This window comes from Chionomys nivalis, chromosome 20 (genome assembly GCF_950005125.1).
Source record: "Chionomys nivalis chromosome 20, mChiNiv1.1, whole genome shotgun sequence".
Lineage (NCBI taxonomy): Eukaryota > Metazoa > Chordata > Mammalia > Rodentia > Cricetidae > Chionomys > Chionomys nivalis.
In genome coordinates, this window is record NC_080105.1 from 55,614,517 (window position 1) to 55,635,021 (window position 20,505).

The window sequence follows — 20,505 nt, forward strand, 5'->3', positions numbered from 1 at the left end:
GACTACAAAAGAGATCTGAGGGCAGGGCCTCTCCCAACACACCTCTAGTGTGAGGGCGGCTGGACTGCGGGACCTCCTGATGTTCTGAAAAGGCTAAAACCTTGAGATTCACTCCTCCTTCAGCTGCTTCTCCCCCATCCTTAGTGTAAGCACATTTTCAAGTGTGAACGGAGGCTGGGCCTCTGGGGCCTCTGTGGTGGAAGTTCAGACGCAAAAATTACCCACAGATAGTAGCTGTGAGCCTTTCTTCTAAGCAGTGAGGGGATTCAAGTGTGTGAATCCCACTGCTGCATCCTAGTGACCCCGGTGGATCAGAGAAGAGCATCCCAGTGCGTCAGAGAAGAGCCCGCTTGCCTTTAATTTACTTACTTATCTGTCCTTTAGGGCAGAAATGAACACACAGAATATTACGCCCTTAGTGGGGCCACTGTGTTTGGCCAACGTGGTTCAGACTGTGCCTGAGGACGCCAGGGAGGGAGGGGCTGTAAGCTACCCAGGCGCCTCCCTGAGGTGGTCGGCAGGCAACAGGCAGGTTCCCTGGTCTGATAGTCATTGACAACAGCTCCCCGGCTGCCAGGGGCTGTCGGCTTCTGTTAGTAACTTGTTTACAATTCATGTTATAAACGTTAATTAAAACAATGGCCTCACCTTAAAGGGTCTCAGACAGCTCTAAATCTAATGTACTTGACAAAATACTTTGCTTCTAGTGTGGACAGACTGAAGAAGAAATATAATAGAATGGACTGGGAATTTGAATGGGGGACCAACAAAAGCAAACATTTTCCTCCTGTTTATATTATTTCCAATAATTATAAATACTTTAAAAATCCAAATAACAAACACACAGCCCTGATGTCCAAAGGCTGAGCTAAAGCTAGTATTAAAACACAAAGTGCATTAGGACCACGGTCCCCAGCTTGGGGCCACAGCTTCAGCTCAGTGTGAAGCTCAGGGTCCATAGTACATGCCCCCTCAGTTTCGCTGATGGTCAGGAGAACCTCATCTGCTCTTTCATCCTAAACAACATCAGCTCTCCACACTGTCTAGTTTCCAAAGCAATAAAAAACTCCTCTTTGAAAACTAAAGTTATGCTCCCACCCTCCTCCGAGTAAATGCCCTACTAACCTGCTGGCAGATGGTGCCCACAAAGCCAGGACAAGAGCCTGAATGGTGGCACCAGACTGTGATCCAGCTATTCAGGGGGCTGAGGCAGGAGGATCCAGTGCTCAAGGCCTTTCCAGCTAGTAGCAAGAGAAGGTCTCAAAAAATAAGTAACACAAACAAAAAATAACCACTAAAACACATTTTAAGAAACGCACAGGCTGCCCCTTAAAGCAGCTGCTCACGGAGTCCCACGAGAGACGGGCCAGCTACGAAGACTCCAGTGATGGCTTATTGTGTGGGGAACTGTGACTAGTATGTAAAATGAAAAAAAAAACCTTTTAAATAAAAAAAAAAAAACAAAAACCATCTATGGGCTTCACCGCATCGACAGGTGCAGACAGAACTGCGCAGACGAACCCTGCAGACAGCACCCCAGAGTCAACATGGGAGGGGATTTGCTGATGAGACAGGGCCCTGCCTTCTGAACAGGCGACGTGGAAGAACTCATCAAAGAATGAGCACCTAACTAACATAATAGCAAAGAGGATAAAGGCCTGGACTCCCAGAAACTCACCTCACCACAGGGTCGTTCAGGTCGTTGTAAACATTGATGCGCCCCACAAACCTGGCAACAGAAAAGCTCACTTTGTTACTCACAGGACCAGTAGAGACCCCAGTCTGCACCACAGCTAGCTCGTCCTGTTCTGTAGCCGACCAGTGTGGCCCAGCCACTCAGCTCTTCCTCCTTTCTTATCTCCCTTCTCTGCTGCTCCACCCACGGCTTACAGGATATTTCCTAACTCAGTTGTAAAGAGCATAGGCTTCCCTCTGTGCAGCTATTCCGACGTCTTCAGCTGCGCACCCACTCCTGCGGGTCAGTGTACTCCGCTTACTTGTAGAGGTCAGGCTGTGGCTGTTCACACTCGATGGTGGCGTGCAGTCCGTCCACATCTTCCTCTGTGTGGAAGCCCTTGGTGTCCTGCACTGCGTAGTGAGTCTGCAGGTGGAGAGGAACCATGAGCTACCCCCCAAACCTCATTCCACCTGGCTTCTGGCACCCACCCCAGAATCTGGTCTTCACGTGCATTGTAAGCTCTACTGTGAGCCTGGGTGAGGACTACAGATGAGCCTCTGCTACAGTTTGACTTGGTGAGGAACACGAGCTCTGACTCTTCATGCTTACCCAGAATCCTCATCTTAAAGCAGCAGGACAAAGGGCAAGTCTGGGACTCCTTTAAACCTGATACTTGATGTGCCTGCCCTGGTAAGAGCTATCAATCACTGACATGCCCCTCTTCTTTTAGGCCAAGTACTATTGTTCCTAGGAGGTACCAAAAGCAGCCATTGGTTTCATTTTCCAAGTTCTGCTACCAACTGTCCTCTTATCATTGTTCCTATGTAGCTGTTCAGCTATCTGGACCAGAAGGTTCCTCAAATCTGAACTAAGTATGCGCTAACATCCCAGGAGGTTGCTAGGCCACTGGTGTCAGGCCACCCTTCAGAACCCAGTGTCTGAGCAGGAGGCCTAAGAACTGCATTTCTAAGAAGATACCAGCAAACACTGTGTTGTTGTTCAGGGCCACATGGTCTAGCTAGCACCTATGGGGACTATGGACAGGTAAACATTCTTCCTCCTTTATCCTTGGAGTATAAAGGAGGGGAGGAGAGGGGAGGGGAAGGAAGAAGAAGGAAGGGAGGGGGAGAGGAGAGGAAAGAGGTGTGCCAGCGGCTTTCAGGAGAAGGCACCCCTGCATTTCTGCTTACGTTTCTAGTGGTAAGTGCTGGAGTGGTGGTTATGACCGAGAGCAAGTGGACAGGTGACCATACATCTCCATTTAAGTCATTCAAGCTCTCGCGATGTGTTGAGAATTTGGGGATCCCTCACCCCACCCCCACAGAGAACTCCATAACCATAGATATGCTTAGTCTGCATCCAGGATGTCACATCTGTTGCCAAAGCCCAGTCTGCTAAGACCCCAAGTTGCACCCCAAATCCGGGAACGTTACTTTATGGCTCGACTCTCCATCTAAGCTGGCGGTGGTGACATGGCAGGTCCCATCTGCCCGGTTGCTGGAGAGAAAGATCAGGTCACAGGGAAAGGTCTCATCTTCCTTCACCATGACAATGTCCCCAACCTGCAGGATACAGAGAGAGTGGTCACTGAGAGGCCATGTTTGTGTGACAGCTCATTCTGGACTGGAACTCACTCTCCTATTGTATCCAGAGGGTGCTAAGACACCATCATGGTGCCTTATGGGATGACAACATGGTTCTAGGAAAGACCCACACCGAGGCTTTCTGTCAAGCCAAAGCCTTTCTGGGTCCTGTGGGCCACTAAAGACTAGAGCAGCTGTAGGGAACACCAGGAAAAACTGTCACAATGAAAGCAGAGACATGAAAGGGCATTTATGCACCAAACATGTTTTTTTTTTTTTTTTTTGGTTTTTCGAGACAGGGTTTCTCTGTGGTTTTGGAGCCTGTCCTGGAACTAGCTCTTGTAGACCAGGCTGGTCTCGAACTCACAGAGATCCGCCTGCCTCTGCCTCCCAAGTGCTGGGATTAAAGGCGTGCGCCACCACCGCCCGGCCAAACATGTTTATAATAAATGTGTACACAGCCACATATCAATAGATCAGTAAGTGGAATGGGGCTAGCAAACACACGTGTCTTTGATCCTTGCGGGTGGGGTGCTGTTCTACCGTAGATGGTTGGGCACTGTGACCACATCCTGAGACACCTTCTGACCTCAAGCTCAACAGCTGGCTGGTGTCAGGCTGGGGAAAAGTTCATCCTATACCAGGGCGGGCTGAACTCCCTGGCTGGGGCAGACTGCTATCCGGGATATGGTCAGGACAGATAGCAGAGCTGCCTAAGAGGGAGGGGGTGGAGTGGGGGAAGACTTGGGCATGGGAGGAGTACCAGGAGAAGAGAGACAGGAAGAGAATGAGTCCAGATTTACACTCAGATGATGGCTGAAGCCAGAGCTGGGCTGTGACCCAGAGACAAGGGTGAAAAGCCATCCTCTGTCTGCACATACACAAGGGCTTTCAAGTGGCCAGCACAGGCAGAAAGCAAGCTGCTCCAACGATTTAAACCACTCAAACATTCAGCGAAATGAGACAGGGCAGTGTGGCTACCCAACAACAGGTACATTAATGGCAGACCTGCTTTGAAAAGTTACTTTAAAAATGATTCTGAGAAACACTGGTGAACCAGGCAGATGCGGACGTGCTACTTACTCTGAGCTTCCGACTCTGCTTCCGGACCAGCTTGCCATGCTGAATGAAGTGCACGGGACACTGGTTCATGGCATTGTCTGCCTTGTGGCGAAGCCAGTCTTCATAACCCTAAAGCCAAACAGGGAGAGAAAATGTGTTTGAAGTAATTATGGCAAAGTATGGTCTAGCTTGGGGTTTCCTCACATCTCTCTGGTCCTTACGGCTGGACATTCTCACACCAACTATGTTTCTGCAGTTAAAACAGATAAAATCTTTGTATGTAGACTTCCATAGAAACCCAGGACCTATCCTTGGGAAAAGTTCCTCCACAGTAAACGCCTCAGTCAAAAGATGAGCCAGGCCACACGATTCTGCAATGACAAAGTCCCCACAGTACTCGGCAGTCCCCAGGTACTGATGGTGTCTGTTAACCACACTCACCCCACCTGCTCTGCGGACTTTCAAGCATGACCTAATAGGTCTGAAACAGAGGCAAACTGTTCTCAAACCTGCATTTCCAGATGGCTACCAAGTGAGCAATAAGAGATAAACCAACAGCAAGTAACTGTACTTCTTTTTTTTAAATTATTGTTTTAGATAAGATCTCTGTCCTGGTTTTGTTTCTCTCTGTCTCTGTCTCTCTCTCTCTCTTTCAACTTAATATATGCTAGAGTTATTGAAAAAATTCTTCCATAAGATTGGCATATAGGCAATTGTTGGGTATTTTCTTGACCAACAATTGATGTAGAAGGGTCCAGCTCACTTGGGTGGTGCCACACCTGGGCACGTGGTCCTAACTTGTATGAAAAAACAGACTGAGCAATGTGGAGATGTCCACACCTGTCAGAAGACTCCAGGGTGAGTCCTGAGGCCAGACACCTGCAGCATGTACTGCTGGGTAGCTGTGCTGTTCTTTCGGGGAAAGAATGTACTTCGAAGTTGACATTGTGCAAATTATCCAGATGCCTCAAATGAAAAGGTGAATGCTAAATAGTGAAATGCAAATTCACAGGCTCTGACAGAAGGTCTAGAGCACACAACGCAGGCAATGGACACTCCTCTCACTATTTACAAATGACTGTCAGTCCATGGCAAGATCCCCAACCTTGTTGGCATTGGGGACCCGTGTGTAAGACACTGCCGGGCATACATGGAGAGAGGAGAGAGCTACAATGGGCTGAATGCATTTGCTGGCTATCAGGGACCCGTGTGTAAGACACCACCAGGCACACACTGAGAAAGCTATGATGGGCCGAATGCATCCGCTGGCTATCAGGAACCCATGTGTAAGGCAGTGCCAGGCACACACTAAGAGAGCTATGACGGGCCGGATGCATCAACAATCAGTGGCAGAGCCTGCAGACCATAGGCAGATGTTTTGCCGGGAGACATCTGGCCAGTTCTTCGGAGGCTTAGAGCAATTCTACCTGTAGAATACCCCCAGAATTAAGTATCTAAATCCATCAACCTATGTCCATCCACAGACATAATATACACAGTTATGTGTTAATTAAAAATAAGCACAAAGGGGCAGGAATGGGAAAATCGAAATAAACAAATATATAAAGAGCCAGGAACAAAGAGCAAATCAGTGTCCACACAAACACTCTGAGCAGTGTGCTTCAGCAATGTTAAGAGCATCACATGCCCATAGACAGACTGTAGGATAAGGTAATGGGGGGGGGTGTCCTAAGCACACACATCAGTATTCTCACTGATAACACAGATCGGAACTCTGACATGCCACCATGTGGGTAAACCCTGAGAACATTATGCTACCTGAAAAAGACCAGTTAGAAAAGTGTGTCCCAAGGCTTTCGCAGATACAGTCACTGAGAAAGCACTCCCTTCTGGGGTTGGGAGAGGCACATTCTGAGGTGAGGGCGAGCAGGGCCTGGGAAACTGGATGATACACCAGAGTGCTCTGGTTGGCTCACAATATACAGACCTACTTTTCTCTCCCATTAATGGCAGAAAAGTAGCGACTGACTGATTCTAACTCATTTCAGCCTGAAGCAGAACCAACTTTCCACAGCCTTACCCTCCCTATGAGTTAGCTGAAACAAATCACTTTGAGTGAAGGTGAACTCTTGTTGGCAGCATGGGCACCTGACTTCCTGCTTTTGAGACTTTTTCTTTAATTAAAAAAAAAATTGAACAAACATTTTTTAAAAGTGACAATTTGACTTTACAGTTTATGCAAATATGAAAGGGTTGAGGCCAAAAATAACAGTTGTTCCATCTATACACTTAACTTCAAAACTTTACTACAAACCTACAGTGATGAAGCCAGTGTATAAGAAAGTCTCGTGATGGATATGCATCAGTTGAACAAATTCAATACAGATACAACACTTAAAACGCGGAAAAGGGTCTTTCATCAACTGTTATTGAATACCCACACACAGAATAAACACATAGACAATCCAGCTTATATACTGTATCATATTCAAAATTAGCATGAAACATTACCTAAATTAATAACTAAAATTATAAAACTTTTGAGGAAATGCTAGGGTAAATTTTAAGGCACTGAAATTATGTCTCAATCTTTGCTGTGCTGTCTTATAGCTAATGTTAGCTCAGCAAGTGAGAAAGGAATTCCCCTGACACACTCACACAAAACAAATAAATACTTTACCCAATGGAAAGGTGTGTTAAAGGAATACAGAATCTAACTGAATGAACCAGTAATGGCTAAAGCAAGAACAATTTAAACATTGAAGCATTACTGGATTATAGCGCAAAGTTTAAAATAAATACTTATAAATCCATATTGATATGAGTAAACTACTGGCTAAAAGTAAATGGGCTGGAGAGATGGCTCAGAGGTTGAGAGCACTGGCTGCTCTTCCAGAGGTCCTGAGTTCAATTCCCAGAACCCACATGGTGGCTCACAACCATCTATAGTAAGATTTGGTGCCCTTTCCTGGTACGCACGTGTTCATGGAAGCAGAACACTGTATACATAATAAATAAAATAAATCTTTAGCCGGGCGGTGGTGGCGCATGCCTTTAATCCCAGCACTCGGGAGGCAGAGGCAGGCGGATCTCTGTGAGTTCGAGACCAGCCTGGTCTACAAGAGCTAGTTCCAGGACAGGCTCCAAAACCACAGAGAAACCCTGTCTCGAAAAACCAAAAAAAAAAAAAAAAAAAAAAGTAAATGGGCATCAGACAAATCTTCCTTGAGTAAGAACCTGAAACATTTACACACGTGGTGACGGAGGACACGAAGCATGACTGTTAGACTGTGCTTGGTAACCTGCTCCAAAGCACAGCGTGAAAGGGGGAGGGGGCAAAAGGACTTCACGGTAAGGAAATAGCAGGCAACAGTACCGCAGGTGGATGATGGAGTCTGGCTGACATTGTTGCGGTCAACACTGACGGCACAGACTTTTGATTTTAAAAAATGGCATGGCACATCTGCAGTCAGCCCTCAGAAACCCAACCCCAACCTAACTATGAGAAGACGAAACACGCCATGCTGCACAGGACCTCGAGCACAAGAAAGCACAGGTGAGTCTTACCTGCTTGATGGCCGTAACAGTGATGACGAAGAAGAGAGGGAGCCCGCTCGTCACTGGACTTGTGGGTGTGTCGATGATCAACTGTGAGGACAAGAGTCAGGGAGTCACCTTGAAAACACACCTTCTCCCACCTACCTAAAGCACTTTGCTGGTGCCCTCTTTGCCCTGCAACCTGGACAAGAGGGACACCGCCCTGTCCTAGTGACTATCATGCTGAGGGAGACTCCTTAACTAAGGGGTGTGGTTAAGGAAGATGTGTCAGCTCGTGGCAAGGGCACATGTGTAACTCTGGATACTCTGGTTCATTTAGTCCACTCCACAGGTGCCACACTTGAGTTAGTTCTGACAGAACCCATGCTGGGGAGACTTTACAGTCATTTATAGCCATACTTAGAATAGTTTAGAGAAATGTAACATGGCTGTTCACAGAGTGTAATCCACCAGCTGCTCCCTGCCCACATCCTTGCTGGGCCCCGCCTCTCTGTCTCTCTGGATGTACATCTGCTTTGCATTTTCTGAGTGCCAAGAATGAGCAAATGGAGATGCCAGGTGTGGCTGGAGACCTTGCGCTGTCTCCTCTGGGGCTGGAGTCAGAGAACCCAGGAATGAATGGCAGATGGGGGTGTCACATCCTTGCTAATTTTAAGTGATTGTAGGTCACTTACTTGAGAAACAACTGACATTTACTGAGACAGTGAGCCAAGACCTTCCTTACCTGCACCAGGAAGATGATGAGAAAATAAAAGTTGGCTATTCTTCTGAACTGTTCAAAGAGGTTCTTGGGTATGAAGTTCCAAAATGTGTACTGTGTAAAACAAAAGCAAACGTAGGCCACTTACGCCGTGTTCTACTACATAAGAGCAGGGAGGGGGTGCAGAGTAGAAAATGTTCAGTTTTAGATACAAACTCACCAGAATTTAGATTATTGACATTCTGTCAGTGCTATACACTGTCAAGCTGCTGAGACAGGGTAGGTGCCCTCTGAAGTAATCACGTCCAAATGCCCCGGCCAATCAGGTCAAGGCAGAAAGCAAAACACTATATACATATACATACTGTGTGTGTATAGAGTGTTTCAACACTCAGGGGCCCAGTGGAGACTTGGCACAACCCTTGCCAGGGTAGCCACTTGCTGAGCCTTCTCATCTCTCCTCTGTTGTCCAGTACAACGGGGAGATGTGGCAGAAGGCACAGAGTCTGAGCTGCCTGGAGACGGCTTCCCTGATGGCAGGGTAGAGTGTCCATGCTGCAAGGGGCTGCATCGTTTGTGGGGTGAGGAAAGAGGGTGGTTCCCACACTCCGTATTCTCCAAACTGACCACTCTGTCTGTGCTGAGAACAGTGCTGCCCTCACCACGCCCGTTCTGTGTGTCACTATCCATGGTCACTTGCCTTTCCGCATGAACTTAGGAGTATGAGGAGACCCTCAAAGTCACAGGTGGAGACTCTGCAGATCATGTCAATGGGATGAACCTCTTAACAATGCCCTCTCCTGCCCATGAGCACTGCTTTCTCAGGAGCAGTAAAGACACAAGCCCTCTGTAATGGCGGTGTCTCTGTGTGTCCTTCTTCTCTCACATTTCTGGGATGAACATAGGATTTTTTTTAATATATTGTGTTTTTTATACAATTCCCCCATCAAATGGAATTTATATTTTTGTTATTATTATTTTGTTTTTTCTGACAATGTTTCTCTGTGTAGCCTTGGCTGTCTGGAACTCACTCTGTAGACCAGCTGGCTTCTACCTTGTGGAGCTCCACCTGCCTCTGCCTCCCGAGTCCTGCCTGGGATCAAAGGCAAACGAAATGATTTTTAGGCCCCATCCTATGAAGTCAACTTTATTTCCAAGCCAAGATTCATCACTTATACATTAGTTAATCAAAATAGTCCCAGCACCCACAACCAGCAGCTCACAACTGCCTCTGACTCCAGTTCCAAGGATCTGATACCGCCTTTTGGCCTCCACAGGTACCTGTACCCACACATGTACATTTCTCTATACACACACACACACACACACACACACACACACACACAATCCAGCACTTAGGAGGCAGAAGCAGGTGGATCTCTTTGAGTTCAAGATCACCTTGGTCTACATAGTTAAGTTCCACGACAACCAGGGTTATATAGAGAGACCCTGTTTTTTAAAAAAAATCCCCTAAATTTCTATATTACTTAGCAACAAAGTCATATAGATGGAAACCCAATGTTCCCGCTATTGAAATATTTACAGGTGACAATCATTTGGCATCAGGATTTTTTTACAAAATGATCTCAGAGGATAAAGGGGAGAGGCAGGTGCAGCAGCCGGCACACAGTTCAATATGGGGTGACCAACCACTTCCTGTATATGGGAAAGAGCTTTAATATGTTTCTATTTTTATAAATTTTTTTTTTAAAAACTGGGGGTGGAGCTGGGAACACGGTTCAGTAGCAGAGCACTTGACTAGCATGTACAAGGTGTTGGGTTCAACTCCCAGTATTACAATGAGTAAATACATAAATATTTTCTATTTGGAAATTCTGGTAGAATCTTTCCAAACACACTGATGATACTCTCCTATCAGTCAATGAAGAAAGATTTATTTGGAAATAAAGAAAAAGATCAAAATCTGGAAGAGACCATGCGCCTCTGGCGTGTCTACATAATAGAGGAGAACTTGGGATTTGTGATGTAGGTTATGGAAGGAAAATCCTGAGCTGTAGCAGCCACGAAGCACACGTGGCTTTACGGTCACGGTTGGAGGTTTCGTGGTAGCTGCTAAATGAAAGAGTCTTCACGACTGCGCCACGGCGTGGCTGAACTGGCTCTGTGGGCTGTCCCTGGAGGAGGTGAGTGGGACATAGCAGGTGACCCTGGTGTACACAATGCATTTCTATGCAGAGAGCCATGTGCATGTCTGGACCCGTGGTCCCTGAGTGTTCTGTTCTAGTGCCCTGAGATTCTACCATGTGCCAGAGAACAAGGACTGCTCTGCAGACCACCACTATGAAGACCAAGCCATGGCTGAGAACCATCATGCAATCCCATGGTTCACAAAATGTTAACCGGTTATTATTGCTGACTACATATACCAGAAAATGAAGGAGATAATTTAAATGTCCATAAACGCGTGACGGCTATGTAACAGAGAAAACAAGGGGCTAGAGAGGTGGCCCAGTCAGTCGACAAACTGCCTGCCGTGCACCATGAGGACCAGAGCTTGGATTCCCAATACCCAACAAATAGTAAGGCCCAGAAGTGCCAGTCACAACCCCAGTGAGGAGGTGGAGGCAGGGAGACCCTGGAACCAGCCAGTCTAATCAGTTAGTAAGCTACGTGTTCAAGGGAGAGACTGTCTCAAAAAAAAAAAAAAAAAAAGTGAAGTGTCATTGAGGTGGACACCCAACTCTGACCTATGGTTTTCACGTGCACATGCATGTATGTGCACACGTGTAGCCCATAACTGGAGCACTTTATTGTGAGAGCTGGTACCAGCAATGCGATAGTGGCGGGTCAGCCACATCTTTTATCTCGCTGCTCTGTGCTTGTCTACGTATTTGTGGAGATCGTGGCCAGCACACAATGCCTCACTGTCATCCACACTCACGTATCGAGTTCTATTTCCACTCTCAGATCAGCAGTGGAAAGTAGCCCAACCTGGAAAAGTCTGTTATCACTGACGAGGGAGGAGAATAAAACGGCTGCTGTAAAGGGGCTGTGAGAGGGCTGGGAAAAAGGAGGAGGTCACAGCATCTTTTTCTCCCGTGAGGATGTCTTGAGGCATCCAAGAGATAGTTAATAGGCCTGCTTCCTCACACTCATGGAGACTTTAGGCCAGGGTCCACTGAATTATCTGTCCTCATCCTGGCCTGTGTTCACACTGAGCTGAGGGTGCCCACTGGCCTGTGTTCACACTGAGCTCTGTATTCTGTATTCTGTCATTGAGCAGTGGTACCCCTGCTGACATGTTTCATGTGCATACAGCCTCCTGCTCCCCTGGGTGTGCTAACCTCTGGCTTTCTGCCCCTGGCCGGGAAGACGGCTCACAGAAGTCCTACCTATTCTACACGTTGTCACCTGTTGTCATGGGACACACCGGGAGGAACGAGGCACTCTTCTGCTCTGCCAGCAGCCAGGAAATAAGAAGGTCCCAGGGTGTCAGCCGTTATCCACTGGAGATGGATCCAGCCCACAGGCCTGTACCTGACTACCCCACAAAAGCACAGAACCAGATGCTGGCCCGTAATCAGCTCGTGTGGAGTCAAGGCACCACTGTCTGCTGTGATCAGGAAAGGGCTATCAATGACAGGAAGTCTCAATGCTACCTATGCAGGACTGCTGGTGTTGGGAGATGAGGGGCTATCATGACGGGTGAGTATATCACGAGCCATGGGGGATAATGGCCCTGCAGAAGGAAGTCCATGCTCCGAGAACAGTATGGCTGAAGGTCACTTATGTTCCCTGTGGTCACTGACATGTTCCTGCCCCTAAGCCTTAGCTTCTTCATAATAAGTTGTAGCCACAGAAGGTTGCTCAGTGTTTAAGCGACATGGTAAATATGGAAGTCATTTGTATAAACATCCATCAATAAAACAGTATATGCAAAGTGGCAGAGGTAATCAGCTTCACAATAATCCTGAGCATACGGGGGCTGGGGCAGCAGGCAGTGCCGGTGGAGCCAGTATTTACTTTGGCAGCCTCCTAAAGGCAAAGCAAGGATCCCTGCGAATTTCATGCCCCAGAACCATTCTGCACAAGGCAATGAGCAGCACTGTCCTTAAGACCAGTCTCCCCAGACACAGGGCAGGGGACCTCATGTGTGGCCAGACGCCAGGAGGAGCCCGGAAGGCAGTCATTTCCATCTCTCTTTTTCCGTGAGAGTGAGTCCCCACAGCTGAAATGGAAACTCTGGTCAACCACCACACTAGTACGACACCCCTGCCTGTACACAGGCTGGGCTAATGCAACGGTAGGCACGTTGAGACCTTTCCGCGACAAACACCGTCACTGCTCTGTTAACCAAGCCGCTAGGCTCTGAGGCACTCTGACATTTCTAAGGTAGAAACAAACAGCCTTGCATGCACGGACACACTACTGTAGACATAATCTACAGAGCCTTTGTACACTGTTGAACAACTTAGCACTTCCCATGCACCTGAGCTGCTATTTAAGCAACAATTATAAATTCCTGGCAATGCCTCACAGACTTGCACTTCGGGTTGCATAAGCCCAGTGTCGGGGGAGGCCCAGAGCCCTGCCTCCTGTCCAAGGGCTGGTTCTTCCTTCCTGGAGTTGACTGGTACAGGGACCAGGCTGTGCGTACTTTCTGGAGACATCGCTGACTACTTGTCACTGAGATGAGGCACCGGTGTGCCACAGGTGCCCACTCCTCACGCCGAGAGCCTGCCACGAGGCTCTACGGGCTCAAGTGGTTCTGCCAATTCCTGGCCTGTCCTCCCTCTGGCCACTCTCTGCCAAGAGTGTTGACTTAATTCTGTTGGTTCCTGCTCAAAAGATTCCTGGTATGAAGGAGCCTCTCTAGGAGAAATTGCTCCTGAACACCCCTGGGAACTGCAATTCCCACACAACCTCTCTGTGGATTTCCTTTCCAGAAAACAAAGAGGCTGTGGTGGTTCCTGTTCTCTAGGGACAAGAACAGAAGATAAAGCCTCTCTGAGTCAACGTGGGCCATAGGCCACAAATGGCCGAAAGCAAAGGAGTGAGGATGGGGCTCCCTCGCTCTCCACACACTGCTCTCAGAGAGCTCAGTCAGGATGCTCAGCTCTTCACAAGCATGCCTGGGCAGACATGTCCACACGCAGATGGCACACACGCACGTGGACACATGCACTGCATGCACACACCATGGTAGGGGGGTACTGGGTCTGTTAGCGAAGGACTCCCCTTCCCAGAGAGATGGGACGGGAGGTGTGCTTCTGTCAGCTGTCTCCTCATTATCAAGCCGTGTCACCTCAGGGGGCACTCGTGTGGTGGGTCTTACTAAGGAGTGTATTTTACTTGCCTGTGTTGTGCTTCTGGACAAAAGCTATTGCAAATACTTTAATGATGCTGTTACAAAATAAATAACCGTATTAAAAAAATCCTAGAGAAGCTAACCTTTTGGGTCATAAAATCTTCTCAACAAATGCAGGGCTCTGAGTTCAAAGGAGAGCTCAGCTGATCTCATAGCACACGCTCGGTAGTAGCTGTGGTGCCAGTGGCTCCTTCAGAGAGCGGTGCATGCCACAACTAGGTGCCCATTACACCGGCTCCCTTCTTGGGACCCTACCTGTGTCTCAGAACATTTGGGTGTCACTTACATATCTGCACCTTGGCCACACACACTCACACACCCAAACACGGTACGCACATGCAACACGTGCAATGCACACACAGTGTAGAGACATGTTACACAAATGCATGTTTTGGGGGATGTCCCTTGTGCACCCTCCCTCGGGCAGAAACTCAGAGCAAAAAGTGAGGCTACCTTGGAGGAGACGATTCTGTTGTCGGGGTATCTCTGTGGAATGTAGGCCTCTGCCCCTGGAGGGGGCTCCTTGTGTCCCACGTAGATGGTCCGACTGTCCACCCAGTTCTCTTCTCCTGCACACTGTGGAGCGAAGAGCACGTCAGCACGGGCAGGGAGCCTGGAGTGCAGACCCTCCCCACCGTGCTGCCACACTGAAACAGAGACCATCCTGATGTCCCGGAGGCCAAATGTGGCTCCGGGGTTCCCTACCATAGCCTGGACATGGCTGGCTTAGCCCTACAGGTGAGGGACTTTAGTTCTATCCAAATCCCCAGGCAGACACTGACACAGTGAGTGGCTATCTGCTCAGGGAGAGGCCCAAAACACTCTCATACTAGGCATCGACAGGAGCCGCGTGAGGCTGGGGGATTGTGCTTTTCAAATAAGTGGTCAGCTGCCAGGCACAGAACACTACATCACCTTCCTGGGCGGCCTCTGCTGCTGAGGGAACTCCCAGTTCACAGCCAGTGAAGGTACTGCCTAGCAGCCTGGCTCCTGTGTTCTGTTCCAGCCACATCCTTCCTGGCTCTCTCTCCAGTCTTTTTATACACCAGTCCCTCTGCTTAGCTACCTGCTTGCTGAGGCCATGAAGCCCTTCCCATTTGTCTCATACTATGCTGCAAGATGCATAAATGCGTACATTCTGCAATCGTGTTTTGTCTCTGTGCATGCTCCCACCTGCGCTTTTTTCTCAAAAGGGCCCAGCTTTATTTGTGCAGAAGTCTGAATAAACAGTTCCAACTGTGGCTACATCCCCGGGAGCCTCTGCCACAAGAGCCAACTTCCCAGCCCTGGGGTCAGATACAGCATGGCCACTCCCAGAGCAGTGACTGGTCTCAGCCCACAATGAGTCAAGTGAGCATTCCCTCATCAGGATCTCAGGATCTGGTTCCTCAAAGGGAGCTTCCAACTAAACCAAACCCACTGCTCCAAATCCTCTAATGGCTGCCCAGAAGGTACTACCATAGAGTAAAAGCCCAGCAGCCCCTCCCAGTTAGAGATGACTTCATGTGCCTCCTCTCTAGCCTCTCGTTTTGTGGGAACGCTGATGAGTATAGGAGATGGGGACCAAAGACTCATCAAGAGCCACACATAAGACCTTGCCAGGAAGGCCGGGAAGGCTCCACCCCCTCCCTGCTCACAGAGAAGACAGCTTTCCTGGGGCTCCTCACTCCTAGGGACTGGGTCTCTGCACTGAGGAGAGTGTTGTAACACAGGGGTAAGAGAAGGCACGAAACCTTTCAGTGCCTGGTAACATCCCCAGAAATCACCACACTAAGCTTCAGGAACAGCCATGAGTCCCCATTGAGACTCTGAAGGCTGAAGTCACACCACAGCCCTAGGGGCATCCACTTAGAGGGGAACAACACTTTCCTCTCTACCCTTCAGGAGGAAAGATGTTTGGGGTGAAAACACCTCCAAGTCTATAAAACAGGAGTCCTGGAGAAAATCATTGTGACCACACAGAGCAGCTCCTGGGGTACCCTGGCTCCTTCAGACCCCTCCATGATGCTCGTCTCACATCTCAGATCACAAGCTTCCCGAAAAGGTCTCATCCTCATGCCCATCAGTGCAGCTGTGACAGATACATTAGGCTTAGTGGCTGGGGACACCTCTGAGCTGAGCTGGGAGCTAACCAGGGAAGGGTTAACCACAGGGCAGAGAGGGCCTGACCGAGGCACTGAAGGTCAGGATCTGTTCTCAATGTGCTAACACAGACAGTTAAATATTAATTCCTGCTCTTCCTGACTAAAGCCAGGAGCCAGAGCAGCTCCTACGAATCATTTGACTGCCTTGGGTTTTAAATAAAATCTGCAAGCACTTGTCTCCGATGAGGCCAACTAAGGTAGACCACCGGAGACGCGGACCACAGCAAGGGTTTCAGATTAGCAAGAAGACCTTCAGGGTGGAAGAAGGCTGTTTAGGGTTCGGCCCAACCAGAGCAAACAGGCACTTAGTAGCAGCAACAGAGTCTAGACCAGCCACAGGACCTTGTTCGCATGACTAATTAATAAAGTACTAAAAAGAACAGATCAATAACCCCGAGGACAGTCAGACAGACAGCACTTCATGATAAGGCAAGGATCCAGGCTCTGTCCTGAGCATCACGGAAGATCCTCCAGCCTATCACTGCAGAATCAGGACTAAGTGGTTCTAAGACCTCCTACTTCCAAGATCTTGGAGAGAAAGAAGCAGGCTGTGGGAGCAGTACCTGCACCCAGAAAGGCCAGTCAGCACTTCAGGGGCTCAGCAAAGGAGCACCAGAGTTATAGCCTGAGAAGATTCAGGCTTCACGAGCGGAACAGCCTGCAGTTAGCCTGAGGGGTGCATCTTCTTAAACGTGAGAACCAAGCTGAGTCAACCCCAACCGCCTTTCCCAAGTGCAGCTGGTGTCCTGCCTGGAGACTTGCCTACTGTCACTGTCCCTAAGGACAGCCCGCACTTCTACTCAGACTATAGGAGACAAATATTATAAAACAACTCAAACACAGAACTCTGAAGCACAGAAATAACTCAAATTTAACATTTTTGCCATATTGGTGTCAGATGGATTTTTAAGAAAATAAAATTAAAATACAGATTTTTTTTCAAATAGTCATTTGCACCTCTTCAATGTGGGTAATGGACAAGCAAACAGGAGATTACGGTGACCTAATACACCTAAGGGGCACAGAGTCCCTGGATGCTTTACTCCCAAACACACTGTGCCTAGAACGGTAAACGGTCTAACCTCAATAACGTCACTCATGTTGGAAGCATGGGGAAGGGAGGGTCCAATTGGTACAGCTCACAAGAGCAGGACAAGAAATGTTCCAGAATGCACTAAAGACAAAGTCACTCTAGCAAGAAGACTCATCATCCTGCCCCTAATCAAAAAACTGCAAAGAAATTTAGAGGTACCATTTGTCGTTCCCCTACCAGTCGTGATTACAGCACTTCATCGTGTCTCTGTGATTTTAGCTAGACCCAGCCCACACTACATCCCTCTCAAAGCCCTGGGTTATCTCTCCCAGCTGACTACGGACTGGCTACACACCCTGGTATCCTCTCCCCCCTTGAGCTGCAGTGTTCTCCACCCCTGGTGTGCCCCCCAGCTGACTACGGACTGGTACACATCTCTGCCACAGTCACACTAAAGACCAAGGCAGAGCTGCTGGAAGGTGACTGTTGTACTCTGCAGGTTTTCCTAGAGGGTCCTATGGTCTGGGCAGGTGTGTTGAGCTGTCTGCTGACTGCCCTTCACAGGACAGCTCATCCTCTGGTGACTCTGAGTCCCCACACAGACCCTGGGAAGTTCTTCTAGCAGGTCTGGGGGAGACTGGAGACAGCGGGTTTCCATCAGGCTGAGCAGGCTCCCCTGCTTGAAGAAAGAAGCACACAGAGCTCTAAACTGCATGGGGAAAACATCCCAATGCTGAATCCCTACAGAAAAAGGATTTAGAAAGCCAGCTTCCCACCCATCTTCGGCCTGCTGTGGGAGAACACGAGCAGCACTGACCACTCTCTTCTCCTGGCCTCAAGCCCGAGGGCACTCAGAACGTGAGTAGTCTCAGCACCTGAGGGGTATCACTCGAGCAGGGCTGGAGAGGGTCCCATGACCCCTCATCTGCAGGATACCATGCTTTGGGGCACAAGCCTTCCGCCACCCTTTTCCAGAGCTATACCGGAAGTTTCTTCTGGGAGGGAAGGTTCAGGCTGGAGGCTGCCCTCCACCCCCTCCCAGTCAGGGATCTGTAGGCAGACGATGTGGACCACAACGGACAGTTCTCCAGGGACAGTGATGGCCTTAGCACCACATAGAACTCTGCTGTGCACACATCAGATTCACACCTTCCCTCAACCAAGGACAAGCGTGTCTGTGTACTTGTGAACACAGTCCGTGGATTATGTCATCTCCATCTCTCAAGATAAAGAGCATCTCAAAGCATCTCTCAGGGAAGACAGTTCGCCACTTCTGAGCCAAAATACACATGGGCTTCAGTATGAAGAATCTGCCTTCTAGTTTTCAGGCTGATGAGAGAACCAGTCATCAGCAGTCAGGAAAAATAAAGAAGGAATCAGGTCCTCAGTCAAGTGAAACTCACTTATGGAGGTTCCACTGAAGACAGCACTGGAACTGCCCGTGCCCTGTTCACTGGATAAAGCATCTCCTGGAAGTCTCGGACCCTCTGCAATTCTTGCCTGGTTCTACCCTATCCAGAGATAGTGAAGATTCTGGACCCTCCGGAACGATGAACAGGGAGATACATGGCAAGCACAACTGCTACTACCCCAGTTTTCCCATTGCACACCCCCATATTTCAAGGCCAATGTATCCAATTTTAAATGGAAAGTGGTTTCAGCTTACTCTGAATCTGCCAACTACCCACACTCACCCCATAACCCCCTGCCCCAGGGGAAACAATCAGAGTTCTGCTGATCACTGGACCTGACCCAGGGCAGAAGAGCTACTTGGCAAGGAGGGTGAGTGACCAGACCTCAGGGTAAAGGTCATCGGGCATGACAGATCAGCCCTCACTTATGATCCACACAGGGCAGAGAGGAGAACAGAGCTCACTTCTTGCAGGGCATGGCTGCACCTACAAGGGTCACACAGGCGGACTGGACCTGTGGCCATCATTGTCTAAGTGGACCATACCCTGAGGGAGATGAGCAGCTAACACACAATGACAGACCTGGACCCCATACTTGCAGGCTGCAGGACAGCAACTACACAAAGTGTTTCTGTGACTAGGAGCTTCAAGAAAGAGAGAACTAGGATGTTCTTGTCATGTGCTGGACCTCGGAACTCAGGCAGGTGAGGCTGGCCATGGAGGGCCACAGGCACTCGGAAGAGGCACCAAGAAGTAGGGACCATGTGGTTCCACTTACAAGAAGCAGCAGGAATGGCTGCCCGGGTAGGGTGGGCGTGTGGAGGGGAGGGGAGGGTGTAAACGGGGAGTTAGCTGTGGGGATGAGAGTATCGTATGTGAGACTGTGGTTACAGCGGCACAACTTGACAAATACACAAAATCACTGCACTGTGCTTTCTAGACAGGCTTGTCACAGGATCACCAGGTTCTAAGTCAGGTCATGATTCAAAATAGGTGTGGCCAAATTCTAAGGGCTTCTGCTCTTCCCCTCAGGCTGAGGACACACCTTCCCCTTCTACTACTGCAGGGAAAGGAAGGAAGCTGGACTTCCTAAAAGGAAGTCTTCTCTAAGGTTTAAGAAGAACAAGCAACATTCTTAAGATTTAAGGGGAGTTTCTGGTTAGCTGTGTTTTTAAATTACTTCTTCATCACGTGTTTCTGTGGGAGTTTGCACAAGTGAGTGTGGATGCCCTCAGAGGAGATGGTAAGATCTTCTGGAGCTGGGGTTATAAGTGGCTGTGAAGGCCCAGAGTGGGCGCTGGGAACCAAACTTAGGTCCTCTACAAGGGTGGCACCATAGCTCCCAGCCCCTGTCCCAAGTCTAGTTTTTAATGAAGCATTTCACTGAGTTCAGTGGGTCCCCAAAGGAGATGCCTGAAGCAGAATCGGGGAGTGAAGCCAGGTGGAGGGTGGGTGGTCCAGAAGGAATCCTCACAGGTGCCTCTGCAAGCACATGGATGACAATCTTGCTGCCCTAGGAGGGACAATCTGCATGGGAACTCAAAATTCAACCAGAGAATGACCCAGTCACAAAGCCCACATCTCCCGGCAGCCCACCTCCACCATCAGTCATCAGCGGCTCCAGTTCAGCTAGGGAAGTCAGCACAAGGGACAGGGGCAAGCTTTAAATAATACACAGGAAGTCCATTCTGGCCAGTTAGCCACCTAATGGAAGCTTCGAATTTCAGCTGAAACAAGCGAAACCCACTAACCAGATTACACTGTGGGGGCAGGACAAACATGTCACTGAGTTCAATTCCTGATCGATTTAACAAAGGATGATATCCAGTGACACATCGCTGATGTGGTGTCTGTTTATGGCTGTAAATGGAAAATCCCCTGTCCAGCACACACTCAGGTCAAAGAGGTGCTCTGCCAGCTCCTGTTCCCCCACGGCCACTTTCTGTGATGGGGTCCTCCTCCCCAGTACATCCTCTGTCTTCCAGAGTCCAGGCCAGTCCTGTCTATCCTGGGAGAGGGAGTCCTTCGCTCTGCAGCTCTAGGGC

At 48.9% G+C, this 20,505-nt stretch overlaps 1 protein-coding gene across 6 annotated transcripts in view; it reads right to left on the minus strand.

Annotated features, from left to right (window-relative positions):
- Atp11a (ATPase phospholipid transporting 11A) overlaps positions 1-20,505 on the minus strand; it is a 108,217-nt gene that overhangs the window by 43,474 nt on the left and 44,238 nt on the right. For all 6 annotated transcript variants that reach the window (XM_057752109.1, XM_057752108.1, XM_057752111.1 and 3 more), the window contains exons 2-8: positions 14,325-14,447; positions 8,567-8,656; positions 7,852-7,932; positions 4,345-4,452; positions 3,112-3,240; positions 1,998-2,101; positions 1,679-1,729 (exon numbers count right to left, since the gene is read on the minus strand). In XM_057752109.1, the coding sequence (XP_057608092.1) occupies positions 1,679-1,729; positions 1,998-2,101; positions 3,112-3,240; positions 4,345-4,452; positions 7,852-7,932; positions 8,567-8,656; positions 14,325-14,447 (686 nt within the window). The remainder of the gene's footprint in view (positions 1-1,678; positions 1,730-1,997; positions 2,102-3,111; positions 3,241-4,344; positions 4,453-7,851; positions 7,933-8,566; positions 8,657-14,324; positions 14,448-20,505) is intronic.